The sequence below is a fragment of the Oncorhynchus masou genome, chromosome 15 (genome assembly GCF_036934945.1).
Source record: "Oncorhynchus masou masou isolate Uvic2021 chromosome 15, UVic_Omas_1.1, whole genome shotgun sequence".
In the NCBI taxonomy this organism is placed as follows: Eukaryota; Metazoa; Chordata; class Actinopteri; order Salmoniformes; family Salmonidae; genus Oncorhynchus; species Oncorhynchus masou.
In genome coordinates, this window is record NC_088226.1 from 68,067,161 (window position 1) to 68,085,565 (window position 18,405).

The window sequence follows — 18,405 nt, forward strand, 5'->3', positions numbered from 1 at the left end:
TAGTGATTATCTGAAGATTGATTGTTTTTTATAGATACGTTTAATGCTAGCTAGGAACTTACCGTGGCTCCTTGCTGCACTCGCGTAACAAGTGTTCAGCCTGCCACTCAGTTTCCTCGTGGAATGCAATGTAATCGGCCATAACTGGCTTCCAAAAATGCAGATTACCGATTGTTATGAAAACTTGAAATTGGCCCGAATTAAATAGTCTTTGTCCCCTCCCAGCGAGCCTGCCTCATTGCAACTCCCCTCCAAGTCTCCGACCACTACCTTGTATCCTTTTCCCTCTCGCTCTCATCCAACACTTCCCACACTGCCCCTACTCGGATGGTATCGCGCCGTCCCAACCTTCGCTCTCTCTCCCCCGCTACTCTCTCCTCTTCCATCCTATCATCTCTTCCCTCTGCGCATACCTTCTCCAACCTATCTCCTGATTCTGCCTCCTCAACCCTCCTCTCTTCCCTTTCTGCATCCTTTGACTCTCTATGTCCCCTATCCTCCAGGCCGGCTCGGTCCTCCCCTCCCGCTCCGTGGCTCGACGACTCATTGCGAGCTCACAGAACAGTGCTCCGGGCAGCCGGCGGAAATGGAGGAAAACTCGCCTCCCTGCGGACCTGGCATCCTTTCACTCCCTCCTCTCTACATTTTCCTCCTCTGTCTCTGCTGCTAATGCCACTTTCTACCACTCTAAATTCCAAGCATCTGCCTCTAACCCTAGGAAGCTCTTTGCCACCTTCTCCTCCCTCCTGAATCCTCCTCACCCCCCCTCCTCCCTCTCTGCAGATGACTTCGTCAACCATTTTGAAAAGAAGGTCGACGACATCCGATCCTCGTTTGCGAATCCTCCTCCCCCCCCCTCCTCCCTCTCTGCAGATGACTTCGTCAACCATTTTGAAAAGAAGGTCGACGACATCCGATCCTCGTTTGCTAAGTCAAACGACACCGCTGGTTCTGCTCACACTGCCCTACCCTGTGCTCTGACCTCTTTCTCCCTCTCTCCAGATGAAATCTCGCTTCTTGTGACGGCCGGCCGCCCAACAACCTGCCCGCTTGACCCTATCCCCTCCTCTCTTCTCCAGACCATTTCCGGAGACCTTCTCCCTTACCTCACCTCGCTCATCAACTCATCCCTGACCGCTGGCTACGTCCCTTCCGTCTTCAAGAGAGCGAGAGTTGCACCCTTCTGAAAAAAAACCTACACTCGATCCCTCCGATGTCAACAACTACAGACCAGTATCCCTTCTTTCTTTTCTCTCCAAAACTCTTGAACGTGCCGTCCTTGGCCAGCTCTCCGCTATCTCTCTCAGAATGACCTTCTTGATCCAAATCAGTCAGGTTTCAAGACTAGTCATTCAACTGAGACTGCTCTTCTCTGTATCACGGAGGCGCTCCGCACTGCTAAAGCTAACTCTCTCTCCTCTGCTCTCATCCTTCTAGACCTATCGGCTGCCTTCGATACTGTGAACCATCAGATCCTCCTCTCCACCCTCTCCGAGTTGGGCATCTCCGGCGCGGCCCACGCTTGGATTGCGTCCTACCTGACAGGTCGCTCCTACCAGGTGGCGTGGCGAGAATCTGTCTCCTCGCCACGCGCTCTCACCACTGGTGTCCCCCAGGGCTCTGTTCTAGGCCCTCTCCTATTCTCGCTATACACCAAGTCACTTGGCTCTGTCATAACCTCACATGGTCTCTCCTATCATTGCTATGCAGACGACACACAATTAATCTTCTCCTTTCCCCCTTCTGATGACCAGGTGTCTGGCAGACATATCAGTGTGGATGACGGATCACCACCTCAAGCTGAACCTCGGCAAGACGGAGCTGCTCTTCCTCCCGGGGAAGGACTGCCCGTTCCATGATCTCGCCATCACGGTTGACAACTCCATTGTGTCCTCCTCCCAGAGCGCTAAGAACCTTGGCGTGATCCTGGACAACACCCTGTCGTTCTCAACTAACATCAAGGCGGTGGCCCATTCCTGTAGGTTCATGCTCTACAACATCCGCAGAGTACGACCCTGCCTCACACAGGAAGCGGCGCAGGTCCTAATCCAGGCACTTGTCATCTCCCGTCTGGATTACTGCAACTCGCTGTTGGCTGGGCTCCCTGCCTGTGCCATTAAACCCCTACAACTCATCCAGAACGCCGCAGCCCGTCTGGTGTTCAACCTTCCCAAGTTCTCTCACGTCACCCCGCTCCTCCGCTCTCTCCACTGGCTTCCAGTTGAAGCTCGCATCCGCTACAAGACCATGGTGCTTGCCTACGGAGCTGTGAGGGGAACGGCACCGCAGTACCTCCAGGCTCTGATCAGGCCCTACACCCAAACAAGGGCACTGCGTTCATCCACCTCTGGCCTGCTCGCCTCCCTACCACTGAGGAAGTACAGTTCCCGCTCAGCCCAGTCAAAACTGTTCGCTGCTCTGGCCCCCCAATGGTGGAACAAACTCCCTCACGACGCCAGGACAGCGGAGTCAATCACCACCTTCCGGAGACACCTGAAACCCCACCTCTTCAAGGAATACCTAGGATAGGATAAAGTAATCCTTCTCACCCCCCCCTTAAATGATTTAGATACACTATTGTAAAGTGGCTGTTCCACTGGATGTCAGAAGGTGAATTCACCAATTTGTAAGTCGCTCTGGATAAGAGCGTCTGCTAAATGACTTAAATGTAATGTAATGTAAATGTTTGTCCCCTCCCAGAGAACCTGCCTGGGGTTTGTATGGCTCGTAGAAGACAGCCAATGGGAGAATGGCTCGTAGAAGACAGCCAGTGGGAGAATGGCTCGTAGAAGACAGCCAGTGGGAGAATGGCTCGTAGAAGACAGCCAGTGGGAGAATGGCTCGTAGAAGACAGCCAGTGGGAGAATGGCTCGTAGAAGACAGCCAGTGGGAGAATGGCTCGTAGAAGACAGCCAGTGGGAGAATGGCTCGTAGAAGACAGCCAGTGGGAGAATGGCTCGTAGAAGACAGCCAGTGGGAGAATGGCTCGTAGAAGACAGACAGTGGGAGAATGGCTCGTAGAAGACAGCCAGTGGGAGAATGGCTCGTAGAAGACAGCCAGTGGGAGAATGGCTCGTAGAAGACAGCCAGTGGGAGAATGGCTCGTAGAAGACAGCCAGTGGGAGAATGGCTCGTAGAAGACAGCCAGTGGGAGAATGGCTCGTAGAAGACAGCCAGTGGGAGAATGGCTCGTAGAAGACAGCCAGTGGGAGAATGGCTCGTAGAAGACAGCCAGTGGGAGAATGGCTCGTAGAAGACAGCCAGTGGGAGAATGGCTCGTAGAAGACAGCCAGTGGGAGAATGGCGCGTAGAAGACAGCCAGTGGGAGAATGGCGCGTAGAAGACAGCCAGTGGGAGAATGGCGCGTAGAAGACAGCCAGTGGGAGAATGGCTCGTAGAAGACAGCCAGTGGGAGAATGGCTCGTAGAAGACAGCCAGTGGGAGAATGGCTCGTAGAAGACAGCCAGTGGGAGAATGGCCGTAGAAGACAGCCAGTGGGAGAATGGCTCGTAGAAGACAGCCAGTGGGAGAATGGCTCGTAGAAGACAGCCAGTGGGAGAATGGCTCGTAGAAGACAGCCAGTGGGAGAATGGCTCGTAGAAGACAGCCAGTGGGAGAATGGCTCGTAGAAGACAGCCAGTGGGAGAATGGCTCGTTGCGGAGCGGTAAAGCCATGCTGTTTTTCATACTTGAAGTCTGGGACTCTCTGCGGTTGTTTTGCATACCTCTCCGCAGACTGCGCATACAAAGAGCAGCAAACGGACACGGCTGACAATCCTAACTCAAGACTACAAGCTCCACTTACCGGGGTCTTACTGAACCAGAGAGCGTACAGAGCAGATCTTCAGATACGGTTGGAGGATTTGTAGGTAATTATTTTTCCTTCTCCATGGCCGAGTTGAAGGAGTCAAGTAGCTTCCGAACTAGCAAGTGAAAAATAGGCAACCAAAATAGGCCTCCCTTCGTCATCTGCTAAATACATTGGAGTTAGCCTGGATCATTTGTATCAAGCCCAGGAAGCAGAAAGGCCCAGGAAGCAGAAAGGCCCAGGAAGCAGAAAGGCCCAGGAAGCAGAAAGGCCCAGGAAGCGGAAAGGCCCAGGAAGCAGAAAGGCCCAGGAAGCAGAAAGGCCCAGGAAGCGGAAAGGCTCAGGAAGCAGAAAGGCTCAGGAAGCAGAAAGGCCCAGGAAGCAGAAAGGCCCAGGAAGCAGAAAGGCTCAGGAAGCAGAAAGGCCCAGGAAGCAGAATGGCCCAGGAAGCAGAAAGGCCCAGGAAGCAGAAAGGCCCAGGAAGCAGAATGGCCCAGGAAGCAGAATGGCCCAGGAAGCAGAAAGGCCCAGGAAGCAGAAAGGCCCAGGAAGCAGAAAGGCCCAGGAAGCAGAAAGGCCCAGGAAGCAGAAAGGCCCAGGAAGCAGAAAGGCCCAGGAAGCAGAAAGGCCCAGGAAGCAGAAAGGCCCAGGAAGCAGAAAGGCCCAGGAAGCAGAAAGGCCCAGGAAGCAGAAAGGCCCAGGAAGCAGAAAGGCCCAGGAAGCAGAAAGGCCCAGGAAGCAGAAAGGCCCAGGAAGCAGAAGGCCCAGGAAGCAGAAAGGCCCAGGAAGCAGAAAGGCTCAGGAAGCAGAAAGGCCCAGGAAGCAGAAAGGCCCAGGAAGCAGAAAGGCCCAGGAAGCAGAAAGGCCCAGGAAGCGGAAAGGCCCAGGAAGCAGAAAGGCCCAGGAAGCGGAAAGTAAGCAACAGAAAAAGAGGCCCAGAAAGAAATGGAGACAGAAAAGAGTAATAAGAAAAGTAAAATGGCAAGATACAACGAGAGAGAAAGAAGCTACGAGACACATGAACCGGTTGCCCCCATGTTGATTCTCAAGAGCACCAGCTAGGAACCCCTTGCCTTCCACTGCCCCCGTAGAGCAACAAAGACCACTTCGCCTCACCTCCCTCAAAGACCTCCCTAATGGCAACAAAGACCACTTCTCCTCACCTCCCCCATCAAAGATCACCACCAGCCTTGCTCCGCTCATCCCTCCTCGCCTCTCCCATCAAAAGCCTCTCTAATGGCAACAAAGAGCTGACAAGCTCCCAGAGGGAGCCTAGAGGTCTGGGAACCTCTCCTGCCTGGGTCACCAGTTTCATCTTTCCCCCACTGGAAGGGCTTTCATTAAATAGGCAGGCATGGACCCCGTAATCCTCCTCCCCCTGGCCACTAAGGCCCCCCTCCCCCTGGCCACTAAGGACCCCCTCCCCCTGGCCACTAAGGACCCCCTCCCCCTGGCCACTAAGGACCCCCTCCCCCTGGCCACTAAGGACCCCCTCCCCCTGGCCACTAAGGACCCCCTCCCCTGGCCACTAAGGACCCCCTCCCCCTGGCCACTAAGGACCCCCTCCCCTGGCCACTAAGGCCCCCCTTTCCCCTGGCCACTAAGGCCCCCTCCCCCTGGCCACTAAGGACCCCCTCCCCCTGGCCACTAAGGACCTCCTCCCCTCCCCCTGGCCACTAAGGCCCCCCTCCCCCTGGCCACTAAGGCCCCCTCCCCATGGCCACTAAGGCCTCCCTCCCCCTGGCCACTAAGGCCCCCCTCCCCCTGGCCACTAAGGCCCCCCTCCCCCTGGCCACTAAGGCCCCCCTCCCCCTGGCCACTAAGGCCCCCCCCCTCCCCCTGGCCACCAAGGCCCCCCTCCCCCTCCCCCTGGCCACCAAGGCCCCCTCCCCCTCCCCCTGGCCACTAAGGCCCCCTCCCCTCCCCCTGGCCACTAAGGCCCCCTCCCCCTGGCCACTAAGGCCCCCTCCCCCTGGCCACTAAAGCCCCCTCCCCCTGGCCACTAAGGCCCCCCTCCAGCCTGGCCACTAAGGCCCCCTCCCCCTGGCCACTAAGGCCCCCCTCCCCCTGGCCACTAAGGCCCCCTCCCCTGGCCACTAAGGCCCCCCTCCCCTGCGGTGGGTCAAGTCTGCAGGTCGTCCGAGGCCCCTAGGCACCATTCTCCTTTAACTAGTCGTATTATATTTTTCCCCCATTCACCAACTGCAGGTCAAATAGATGAGTGGACAAAATCCATATAATGTAAATGTCTGGAGGACTAAATAAAGGGCCTGTGCTAGCGTCACCCACCAGTGCACAATCCCATCCAGCCTGAAAGTCAGAGAGTTTATGTTCTCAATTGATGTTTAAAAGGCATTGTGTTGACGAGAGCTGTGTGGGATTATTCTACATTGTCCAAAGTGTTGATAACAGTGATAAAGGTTTTAATCCCAGAGGAAACGGTGCCAATCGACTACCGGGTATAAAGGAATGAAATCCCTTCACTGCTAAATGGTAACTGATAAACTGTGGCATTGGATTACACTCTTCCACACACACAAAGCTAGCTAGAACCATGTAGCTGAAATCTGTGGTAGAGCTGGGCTTTCAAAAGTTATCACCTTATCTTGGTGTTCCAATAAGGATGAAGTCTGGAGGCCAATCCGGCACTAACATTCAACTGGTCTCAGTAATTGTGCCAATATGGATACTTGAGGTCACATTGGTGCTTCTCCTATTTTTTTTTCAAATAATTGGGCGTAGGCTAATAACTAAAATTGAAATAGGTAATCAACAAACTTTTAAATGTTTACCAAAGGAACAAAATATACCACTTCTGCAAGCATTAGAAAATGGATGGAATGCGGATGGAATGAGGATGGAATGCGGATGGAATGAGGATGGAATGAAGATGGAATGAGAATGGAATGCGGATGGAATGCGGATGGAATGAGGATGGAATGCCGATGGAATGAGGATGGAATGCGGATGTAATGCGGATGGAATGAGAATGGAATGCGGATGGAATGCGGATGGAATGCGGATGGAATGCGGATGGAATGCGGATGGAATGCGGATGGAATGCGGATGGAATGCGGATGGAATGAGGATGGAATGAGGATGGAATGAGGATGGAATGCGGATGTAATGAGGATGGAATGCGGATGGAATGAGGATGGAATGAGGATGGAATGAGGATGGAATGCGGATGGAATGAGGATGGAATGAGGATGGAATGCGGATGGAATGAGGATGGAATGCGGATGCCAGACATCTGTGTTGATGAGGTCTTGCTCCTGTAGCGAGGCTACGGTGACGACTCTCTGAATATCCGGGTCACATGACCAGGGTGAGGGGGCGCTCTTTTGAAATCACCTCACCAGCCATTTAACACAAGCTGAGCGACTCCCGCTGAATGGAAGGGATAGAGAACAGCTCCAAATCCCCTCCTCGTTCCTTTCCTTTCCTCTGAGGGCAGAGGGCTTGGCAGCCGTGTGCCGTTTGTGCTTCCCTGGGGCTGAAAAACAAGCCCTCACACTGAGACCTTGAGTAGTGTTAACTGATTGTGCAGACACACTGACTGACCCCTTCTGCTGCTCCCTGACCACGACACACTGACTGGCCCCTTCTACTGCTCCCTGACCATGACATAACGATTGATCCCTTCTGCTGCTCCCTGACCACGACATAACGATTGATCCCTTCTGCTGCTCACTGACCACGACATACCGACTGACCCCTCTACTGCTCCCTGACCACGACATACCGACTGACCCCTTCTACTGCTCCCTGACCACGATATACCAACTGACCCCTTCTACTGCTCCCTGACCACAATATACAGACTGACCCCTTCTGCTGCTCCCTGACCACGACATACCGACTGACCCCTCTACTGCTCCCTGACCACGACACACTGACTGGATGTCTGACTGGCCCCTTCTACTGCTCCCTGACCACGACACACTGACTGGCCCCTTCTACTGCTCCCTGACCACGACACACTGACTGGCCCCTTCTACTGCTCCCTGACCACGACACACTGACTGGCCCCTTCTACTGCTCCCTGACCACGACACACTGACTGGCCCCTTCTACTGCTCCCTGACCACGATATACCGACTGACCCCTTCTGCTGCTCCCTGACCACGATATACCGACTGACCCCTCTACTGCTCCCTGACCACGACATACCGACTGACCCCTTCTGCTGCTCCCTGACTACGACATACTGACTGACCCCCTCGGCTGCTCCCTGTTGTAGTAGGCCTTAATACTCACTGACCACACACTGCATACATTTAATAGGAGTCAGTCACAAATTCACACCTTTAACTAGCGTAACTAGCGTAACTAGCATAACTAGCATAACCCTGATCTCTCTTTTGAAGAACATATCAAGACCATTTCAAGGACAGCTTTTTTCCATCTACGTAACATTGCAAAAATCAGAAACTTTCTGTCCAAAAATGCAGAAAGATTTATCCATGCTTTTGTCACTTCTAGGTTAGACTACTGCAATGCTCTACTTTCCGGCTACCCGGATAAAGCACTAAATAAACTTCAGTTAGTGCTAAATACGGATGCTAGAATCCTGACAAGAACCAAAAAATTTGATCATATTACTCCAGTGCTAGCCTCCCTACTCTGGCTTCCTGTCAAAGCAAGGGCTGATTTCAAGGTTTTACTGCTAACCTACAAAGCATTACATGGGCTTGCTCCTACCTATCTCTCTGATTTGGTCCTGCCGTACATACCTACATGTACGCTACGGTCACAAGACGCAGGCCTCCAAATTGTCCCTAGAATTTCTAAGCAAACAGCTGGAGGCAGGGCTTTCTCCTATAGAGCTCCATTTTTATGGAACGGTCTGCCTACCCATGTCAGAGACGCAAACTCTTTCTCAACCTTTAAGTCTTTACTGAAGACTCATCTCTTCAGTGGGTCATATGATTGAGTGTAGTCTGGCCCAGGAGTGGGAAGGTGAACGGAAAGGTTCTGGAGCAACGAACCGCCCTTGCTGTCTCTGCCTGGCCGGTTTCCCCTCTTTCCACTGGGATTCTCTGCCTCTAACCCTATTACAGGGGCTGAGTCACTGGCTTACTGGGGCTCTCTCATGCCGTCCCTGGAAGGGGTGCGTCACCTGAGTGGGTTGATTCACTGTCTGGGTTGGCGCCCACCCTTGGGTTGTGCCATGGCGGAGATCTTTGTGGGCTATACTCAGCTTTGTCTCAGGATGGTAAGTTGGTGGTTGAAGATATCCCTCTAGTGGTGTGGGGGCTGTGCTTCGGCAAAGTGGGTGGGGTTATATCCTTCCTGTTTGGCCCTGCCCGGGGGTGTCCTCGGATGGGGCCACAGTGTCTCCTGACCCCTCCTGTCTCAGCCTCCAGTATTTATGCTGCAGTAGTTTATGTGTCGGGGGGCTGCGGTCAGTTTGTTATATCTGGAGTACTTCTCCTGTCCAATTTGGTGTCCTGTGTGAATCTAAGTGTGCGTTCTCTAATTCTCTCCTTCTCTCTCTCTTTCTCTCTCTCGGAGGACCTGAGCCCTAGGACCATGCCCCAGGACTACCTGACATGATGACTCCTTGCTGTCCCCAGTCCAGCTGGCCGTGCTGCTGCTCCAGTTTCAACTGTTCTGCCTTATTATTATTCGACCATGCTGGTCATTTATGAACATTTGAACATCTTGGCCATGTTCTGTTATAATCTCCACCCGGCACAGCCGGAAGAGGACTGGCCACCCCACATATGCTCTCTCTAATTCTCTTTCTTTCTCTCCCTCGGAGGACCTGAGCCCTAGGACCATGCCCCAGGACTACCTGACATGATGACTCCTTGCTGTCCCCAGTCCACCTGGCCGTGCTGCTGCTCCAGTTTCAACTGTTCTGCCTTATTATTATTTGACCATGCTGGTCATTTATGAACATTTGAACATCTTGGCCATGTTCTGTTATAATCTCTACCCGGCACAGCCAGAAGAGAACTGGCCACCCCACATAACCTGGTTCCTCTCTAGGTTTCTTCCTAGGTTTTGGCCTTTCTAGGGAGTTTTTCCTAACCACCGTGCTTCTACACCTGCATTGCTTGCTGTTTGGGGTTTTAGGCTGGGTTTCTGTACAGCACTTTGAGATATCAGCTGATGTACGAAGGGCTATATAAATAAATTTAATTTGATTTGATAACTAGCATAACTTGCATAACTAGCATAAATAGCGTCTTTGGGTTTTAAATAGCGTCTTTGGGTTTTTACCAGTCAAAATACTTTTTGAGGCCCTAATTACACAAAGAAACACACAAAACCGATGAGCAATGAGTAATGTTTCTATAACAACACATGTATTACTAGTAAGAAGTCATGTGGAATATTGCGAATGTAATGTAATATTCTCTGACCTGAGCATTTTAACAAAATAGTTTAGCTGGCCATTTAAGGTGATATCTTGGTACTTGAGTCATCACGTGTGCCTGTGAGAATGTCCCCAGTAAAGGTAAACGATGTCTCTTTTTGCTAGCAGTGGGAGCAAACTAAAATATTGAAAAGCAACCTGGCTTGTGAACAAAACCATGTAAATAGCCAAGAAACAAAGAGGACAAAGTCTCACTTTAGTAGACTTGAGTAACTTTTATGACTGTGCCCATTGCTTCTATAAAAAAATGAATCCTTCAGCATAGATTTCTTTCTGCATTACCAGATATGAAACAAAACGTCAGAAATACTTTGAAAAAAGCTACTGCAGCATTTATTTAGCTACAAGATCACAACTCGTACTTGTGACCATACTTGGATAATATTAAATAAACGCTCGCACTGTAGAGCGCGGAGAGTCACCATTTTTTAAGAACATTGAAAACTGAATTTAAGACATTTTAAGGCCTTTAATTTAAATGAATGAATTTAAGAGCTTAAGACTAAGGACACGTGGACACCCTGATTAGAAAACCCTTTTTTCCCCGTTATAGGTATCATCCAGTAGGGATGGGTTGGGCTGGGCTGTCTAGACCAGTAGGGATGGGTTGGGCTGGGCTGTCTAGACCAGTAGGGATGGGCTGGGCTGGGCTGTCTCGACCAGTAGGGATGGGCTGGGCTGGGCTGTCTCGACCAGTAGGGTTAGGTTGGGCTGGGATGTCTAGACCAGTAGGGCTGGGCTGTCTAGACCAGTAGGACTGGGCTGTCTAGACCAGTAGGACTGGGTTGGGCTGGGCTGTCTAAACCAGTAGGGCTGGGCTGGGCTGTTTAGACCAGTAGGGCTGGGCAGTATAGACTAGTAGGGCTGGGCAGTATAGACCAGTAGGGTCTGGGTTGGGCTGTCTAGACCAGTAGGGCTGTGTTGGGCTGGGCTGTCTAGACCAATAGGGTTGGGCTGTCTAGACCAATAGGGCTGGGCTGTCTAGACCAGTAGGGCTGGGCTGGGCTGTCTAGACCAGTAGGGCTGGGCTGTCTAAGACCAGTAGGGCTGGGCTGTCTAAGACCAGTAGGGCTGGGCTGTCTAGGGCAGGGGCTGTCTAGGGCAGGGGCTGTCTAGACCAGTAGGGCTGGGCTGTCTAGACCAGTAGGGCTGGGCTGGGCTGTCTAGACCAGTAGGGCTGGGCTGGGCTGTCTAGACCAGTAGGGCTGGGCTGGGCTGTCTAGACCAGTAGGGCTGGGCTGTCTAGGGCTGGGCTGTCTAGGGCAGGGGCTGTCTAGACCACTAGGGCTGGGCTGTCTAGACCACTAGGGCTGGGCTGTCTAGACCACTAGGGCTGGGCTGTCTAGACCACTAGGGCTGGGCTGTCTAGACCACTAGGGCTGGGCTGTCTAGACCACTAGGGCTGGGCTGTCTAGACCACTAGGGCTGGGCTGTCTAGACCACTAGGGCTGGGCTGTCTAGACCACTAGGGCTGGGCTGTCTAGACCACTATTGCTGGGTTGGGTTGGGCTGTCTAGACCAGTAGGAATGGGCTGTCAAGACCAGTAGGGCTGGGTTGTCTAGACCAGTAGGGCTGGGCTGTCTAGACCAGTAGGGCTGGGTTGGGCTGGGCTGTCTAGACCAGTAGGGCTGGGTTGAGCTGAGCTGTTTAGACCAGTAGGGCTGGGTTGGGCTGTCTTGACCAATAGGGCTGGGTTGGGCTGTCTAGACCAATAGGGCTGGGTTGGGCTGTCTAGACCAGTAGGGCTGGGCTGTCTAGACCAGTAGGGCTGGGCTGTCTAGACCAGTAGGGCTGGGCTGTCTAGACCAGTAGGGCTGGGCTTTCTAGACCAGTAGGGCTGGGCTGTCTCGACCAGTAGGGCTGGGCTGTCTCGACCAGTAGGGCTGGACTGTCTCGACCAGTAGGGCTGGACTGTCTCGACCAGTAGGGCTGGACTGTCTCGACCAGTAGGGCTGGACTGTCTAGACCAGTAGGGCTGGGCTGTCTAGACCAGTAGGGCTGGTGGGCTGGGCTGTCTAGACCAGTAGGGCTGGGCTGGGCTGTCTAGACCAGTAGGGCTGGGCTGTCTAGACCAGTAGGGCTGGGCTGTCTAGACCAGTAGGGCTGGGCTGTCTAGACCAGTAGGGCTGGTCCATGGATGGAATGGAGCGGGGCCTAGCTGTGGACAGAAGGGGATGATGATGTGAGAGGGAAAGCCGAGGCCAAAACCAAGGGACTGGGAGAGTGAGAGGCCAAAACCAAGGGACTGGGAGAGTGAGAGGCCAAAACCAAGGGACTGGGAGAGTGAGAGGCCAAAACCAAGGGACTGGGAGAGTGAGAGGCCAAAATCACGGGACTGGGAGAGTGAGAGGCCAAAACCACGGGACTGGGAGAGTGAGAGGCCAAAACCACGGGACTGGGAGAGTGAGAGGCCAAAACCAAGGGACTGGGAGAGTGAGAGGCCAAAACCAAGGGACTGGGAGAGTGAGAGGCCAAAACCACGGGACTGGGAGAGTGAGAGGCCAAAACCACGGGACTGGGAGAGTGAGAGGCCAAAACCACGGGACTGAGAGAGTGAGAGGCCAAGACCAAGGGACTGGGAGAGTGAGAGGCCAAGACCAAGGGACTGGGAGAGTGAGAGGCCAAAACCAAGGGACTGGGAGAGTGAGAGGCCAAAACCACAGGACAGAGTCAGAGGCCAAAACCACAGGACTGAGAGAGAGAGAGAGAGAGAGACAAAAGAGTGGTGTAGTGGGTAGTGAGAGAATGCTCCGAGCGAGCTTTACCGACACCACAGTGAATATCTCTGCCAGGGAAACTGCAGAGCCCCCCCAGGGGCTCCTCGCAGTGTGTGTGTGTGTGTGTGTGTGTGTGTGTGTGTGTGTGTGTGTGTGTTTCAGATCAGCTCCCCTACATAGACAAACTCGACATCCACATCTCAGTGTCCATCATCATTTTATTCTTGTTGGACGGGGACAAAAACAAGCCGGGGTACAAGCAACGGGCTTTTCTGACAACCTGTGTTGGACCGAGCGAATCAAGAGATCTGAGCTAGAAGGGCTTTCTCAGTTGTGAACCCCAGAGCCTCCTCTCAGTTGGCTTAGCAACCAATTGTTTCAAACAGCACGACAGAGCTATATTGTTTCAAACAGCACGGCAGAGCTCCAACAATAGATATTTCACTCCTCACAGCTTCCTCCACTGCTTAATTCTCCACTCACACATGTCTCCATTGTTCTTTGTCCAAACACCACAAAAATACAATTCTACAGCCCCCCCCCCTCAAAAAAAACTGGCTTGTGTTCAAAGTTAATTGAATCCCAAATCATAACACATTAAATCAAAAAATGCCCGGGCGTAGACGCCTGTAACTGTGGCAACCCCACAGTGGGGGAGTGAGCGTGGGTCTTGGCCCGTGTGTGTGTGTGTGTGTGTGTGTGTCAGGGGGGCTGGAGGATTCAGGGGCCTCTCCTCCCCTGCCAACACTTCTCCCTGTCAGGTCCAGCATGGGGTTGCTCATTGATCTACACAGCACTCGATACATACCGCACGGCAACAAAGGTCAGCATTTGGTAGTGAAATATCACAAACCAACTAACGTGACCCACTTTAATGAAGGAAGCTGTGGATATGCAGCTGATGTGTTGAGTGATGTGTAATTGCACCACTGAGGGGGAAAACATGTAGAATATATTGACTATTATAAACTGGTGTCTCGAGGCCTGAATGTTGATTGGCTGACAGCCGTGGTATACCACAGGTATGACAAAATATATTTTTACTGCAGTAATTACGTTGGTTACCAGTTTATAATCAATAAGGCACATCAGGGGTTTGTGATATATGGCCAGTATACAACGGCTAAGGGATGTTCTTAAGCACGACACAACGCAGAGTGCCCGGACACAGCCCTTAGCCGTGATATACCCCCTCGTACCTCATTAAATAATCTCTCTTTCTGACAACACGGAGCGCACATTGTCTTGATTTGCATATGAGTACGTCGGAAGACACGGGGGGGTAATCATCACACCGATAACACACGCGCTTCTGAATGTTCAGCTTCTAACAACAGGTATTAAATAGTCCCTCTCCTTAAACATAGCCAGATGAAGTGGTCGAGGCTCTCCTTCCATACACACTGCATCTCTCTCTGTCCTGCACTGAAGTAGATACTGTTGAGCCTTGATGTCTACAGTCTATTGCCCCCAGTGCTTAATCTCTTTGTCAAGTGAGGAGGGGGCTGCTGCTGAGGTAGGGTGAGACCTGGGGGGGGGGGGGGTGACACCTCAAACAAGGCACTGAATCACGACCGGACAGAGAGGTAGGAAAAAGGGAGGGGAACCAGCTAGTCACCATCTCTCAGCTTCCCCAGTCACATCTCCTGCTCAGCAGCCGCCATAGGGTGAACTGGGAGTTAGTGTGTGTGTGTGTGTGTTCGTTCATCTAACCACATCGTGGCGGCGGGGGTCATGGAATGCGTGGGGGCACGTGGGCACGCCTGCAGCCAGACGCCTCCTGACCCCGGCTGCTGCTGTTAAATCATGGTCTTTTGAAAGCGATTTATTCATAGCTGTTAATGGACCAGGAGGCAGACAGCACCGCCTCACAGAGGACCAGGAGACAGACAGACAGCACCGCCTCACAGAGGACCAGGAGACAGACAGCACCGCCTCACAGAGGACCAGGAGACAGACAGCACCGCCTCACAGAGGACCAGGAGACAGAGACAGCACCACCTCACAGAGGACCAGGAGACAGACAGACAGCACCGCCTCACAGAGGACCAGGAGACAGACAGCACCGCCTCACAGAGGACCAGGAGACAGACAGACAGCACCGCCTCACAGAGGACCAGGGAGACAAACAGCACCGCCTCACAGAGGACCAGGAGGCAGACAGCACCACCTCACAGAGGACCAGGAGACAGACAGCACCACCTCACAGAGGACCAGGAGGCAGACAGCACCGCCTCACAGAGGACCAGGAGACAGACAGACAGCACCGCCTCACAGAGGACCAGGAGACAGACAGCACCGCCTCACAGAGGACCAGGAGACAGACAGACAGCACCGCCTCACAGAGGACCAGGAGACAAACAGCACCACCTCACAGAGGACCAGGAGACAGACAGCACCGCCTCACAGAGGACCAGGAGACAGACAGACAGCACCGCCTCACAGAGGACCAGGAGACAGACAGCACCGCCTCACAGAGGACCAGGAGACAGACAGACAGCACCGCCTCACAGAGGACCAGGAGACAGACAGCACCGCCTCACAGAGGACCAGGAGACAGACAGACAGCACCGCCTCACAGAGGACCAGGAGACAAACAGCACCGCCTCACAGAGGACCAGGAGACAGACAGCACCGCCTCACAGAGGACCAGGAGACAAACAGCACCGCCTCACAGAGGACCAGGAGGCAGACAGCACCGCCTCACAGAGGGACCAGGAGACAGACAGACGGCAGACAGCACCGCCTCACAGAGGACCAGGAGGCAGACAGCACCGCCTCACAGAGGACCAGGAGACAGACAGCACCGCCTCACAGAGGACCAGGAGACAAACAGCACCGCCTCACAGAGGACCAGGAGACAAACAGCACCGCCTCACAGAGGACCAGGAGGCAGACAGCACCGCCTCACAGAGGGACCAGGAGACAGACAGACGGCAGACAGCACCGCCTCACAGAGGACCAGGAGGCAGACAGCACCGCCTCACAGAGGACCAGGAAACAGACAGACGGCAGACAGCACCGCCTCACAGAGGACTAGGAGGCAGACAGCACCGCCTCACAGAGGACCAGGAGACAGACAGCACCATCTCACAGAGGACCAGGAGACAGACAGACAGCACCGCCTCACAGAGGACCAGGAGACAGACAGCACCGCCTCACAGAGGACCAGGAGGCAGACAGACAGCACCGCCTCACAGAGGACCAGGAGGCAGACAGACAGCACCGCCTCACAGAGGGACCAGGAGACAGACAGACAGCACCGCCTCACAGAGGACCAGGAGACAGACAGCACCGCCTCACAGAGGACCAGGAGACAGACAGCACCGCCTCACAGAGGACCAGGAGGCAGACAGCACCACCTCACAGAGGACCAGGAGACAGACAGCACCACCTCACAGAGGACCAGGAAACAGACAGCACCGCCTCACAGAGGACCAGGAGACAAACAGCACCGCCTCACAGAGGACCAGGAGGCAGACAGCACCGCCTCACAGAGGACCAGGAGGCAGACAGCACCGCCTCACAGAGGACTAGGAGGCAGACAGCACCGCCTCACAGAGGACTAGGAGGCAGACAGCACCGCCTCACAGAGGACCAGGAGGCAGACAGCACCATCTCACAGAGGACCAGGAGACAGACAGCACCACCTCACAGAAGACCAGGAGGCAGACAGACAGCACCGCCTCACAGAGGACCAGGAGACAGACAGCACCGCCTCACAGAGGATCTTTCCCGCCCTCTCGAAACACTAAGGATTGTAAGTGACTAAACTACTATGTGGATACGCTGTGTTCCAACCCCTGCACTGAATCATTAAAGGCAATCTGGTGCTGCACAGTCCTTCAGTTTAAACACATTAGCATCCCCGCGGGGGGAAAGCATGTCCGAGCAGGCGGGCTAGCTGTGCCTGCGCCGAGGACGACAGATCTGAAGGTTTTTGTGAAATGAGATGCTTTTAAATCTGCAATGGCTAACTGCTGAAAATGAGGAGGCGGCGGCTATTTCCTTTCTCCATTACTGAGCGAGGGAGAAGGACAGACGAGCAGGCTATAGAGGGTAGACCGACTCACTGTGAGAACACACAAAGCAGACAAGACCCTCGGCCCCTGGAACGCTGGTGAGCCATCTCCCATTGTAGGTGGTGGTTAAAACTCAGAATAACTGCCAAATGCACCTCTTTGAAGAATGTCTCTTCTGCATTAATGAATGAATTATTTATCCAAAGAGAGGCTTACAATTCATACCAGTTGTACTTTTGGCAGCGGATAAGAGAAAACTAAAACATCTTGCTTTTCCTCCTCATGACATTTTATCGGGAGGCCCTACATAAAATAATAGGCCCCACACAACAACAAAAAAAAATTAAGAAATCCCAGGCAATACATTTCCCTTTTCCACAAAAAAAAGAAAATATATAGGTGTTTGTAGCACAAAAAACTGCTCTGGTCCCTTCTCATAATAATAAATAACCTAGTACTTTCACAGTGTTTTTACCCAAAGATACTTTACAATAGGAAACCATAAGGAAACCAAAAACAACACAGAAATTACTGAGTAGGAGAGGCCCCCCCCCCTCAAACAGAGACTATACCAACATGATATCCCCGTATCCCTCAGCTCATAGAACAACCCTTACCGTCCTCGGTCTCCTGCCAGACGATGCCCTCCAGGTTGACGCTGGTCCCGGGTTCGCAGGGCCCCAGGCACTCGGGCTCCGTGGCCAAGGCCATGTCCGTCGTGTTGGACGCCACTGAGCGCGTGCGCACCATGATCTGCTCACAGGGTGAGGCGATGCTGTCATTGCTGTGGCCCACCGGCGCCATGAGATGGAGGGGTGGAGTGGAGACGGGAGACTCCATCTGGGAGAGAGAAGATAACATGATCAACTAAATCTGACATAGAGCACACCAAAGGAGGCCGTTCCTACGTTACGATAGGCACAGCAAAACGTGAAGGTGGCAAGAATTGATAAGAATAGAGTACTGATACAGTGATAGTCAAAGCATTCTTTGGTTGTTGTTGGCAGCAGTGGTCGGCCATTTCCCCTGCTCTGTGAATGTTGAACATTACTTGTTGTTGGCAGCAGTGACAGGGCATTTCCCCTGCTCTGTGAATGTTGAACATTACTTGTTGTTGGCAGCAGTGACGGGGCATTTCCCCTGCTCTGTGAATGTTGAACATTACTTGTTGGCAGCAGTGATCGGCCATTTCCCCTGCTCTGTGAATGTTGAACATTACTTGTTGTTGGCAGCAGTGGTCGGCCATTTCCCCTGCTCTGTGAATGTTGAACATTACTTGTTGTTGGCGGCAGTGGCAGACCATTTCCCCTGCTCTGTGAATGTTGAACATTACTTGTTGTTGGCAGCAGTGGTCGGCCATTTCCCCTGCTCTGTGAATGTTGAACATTACTTGTTGTTGGCAGCAGTGACAGGGCATTTCCCCTGCTCTGTGAATGTTGAACATTACTTGTTGTTGGCAGCAGTGGTCG

At 53.2% G+C, this 18,405-nt stretch overlaps 1 protein-coding gene across 2 annotated transcripts in view; it reads right to left on the reverse strand.

Moving 5' to 3' along the window:
* Window positions 1-18,405, reverse strand: part of LOC135556712 (zinc finger protein 609-like) — a 648,963-nt gene that overhangs the window by 610,058 nt on the left and 20,500 nt on the right. For both annotated transcript variants that reach the window (XM_064990108.1, XM_064990107.1), the window contains exon 2: window positions 17,554-17,776. In XM_064990108.1, coding sequence (XP_064846180.1) covers window positions 17,554-17,776 — 223 coding nt within the window. The remainder of the gene's footprint in view (window positions 1-17,553; window positions 17,777-18,405) is intronic.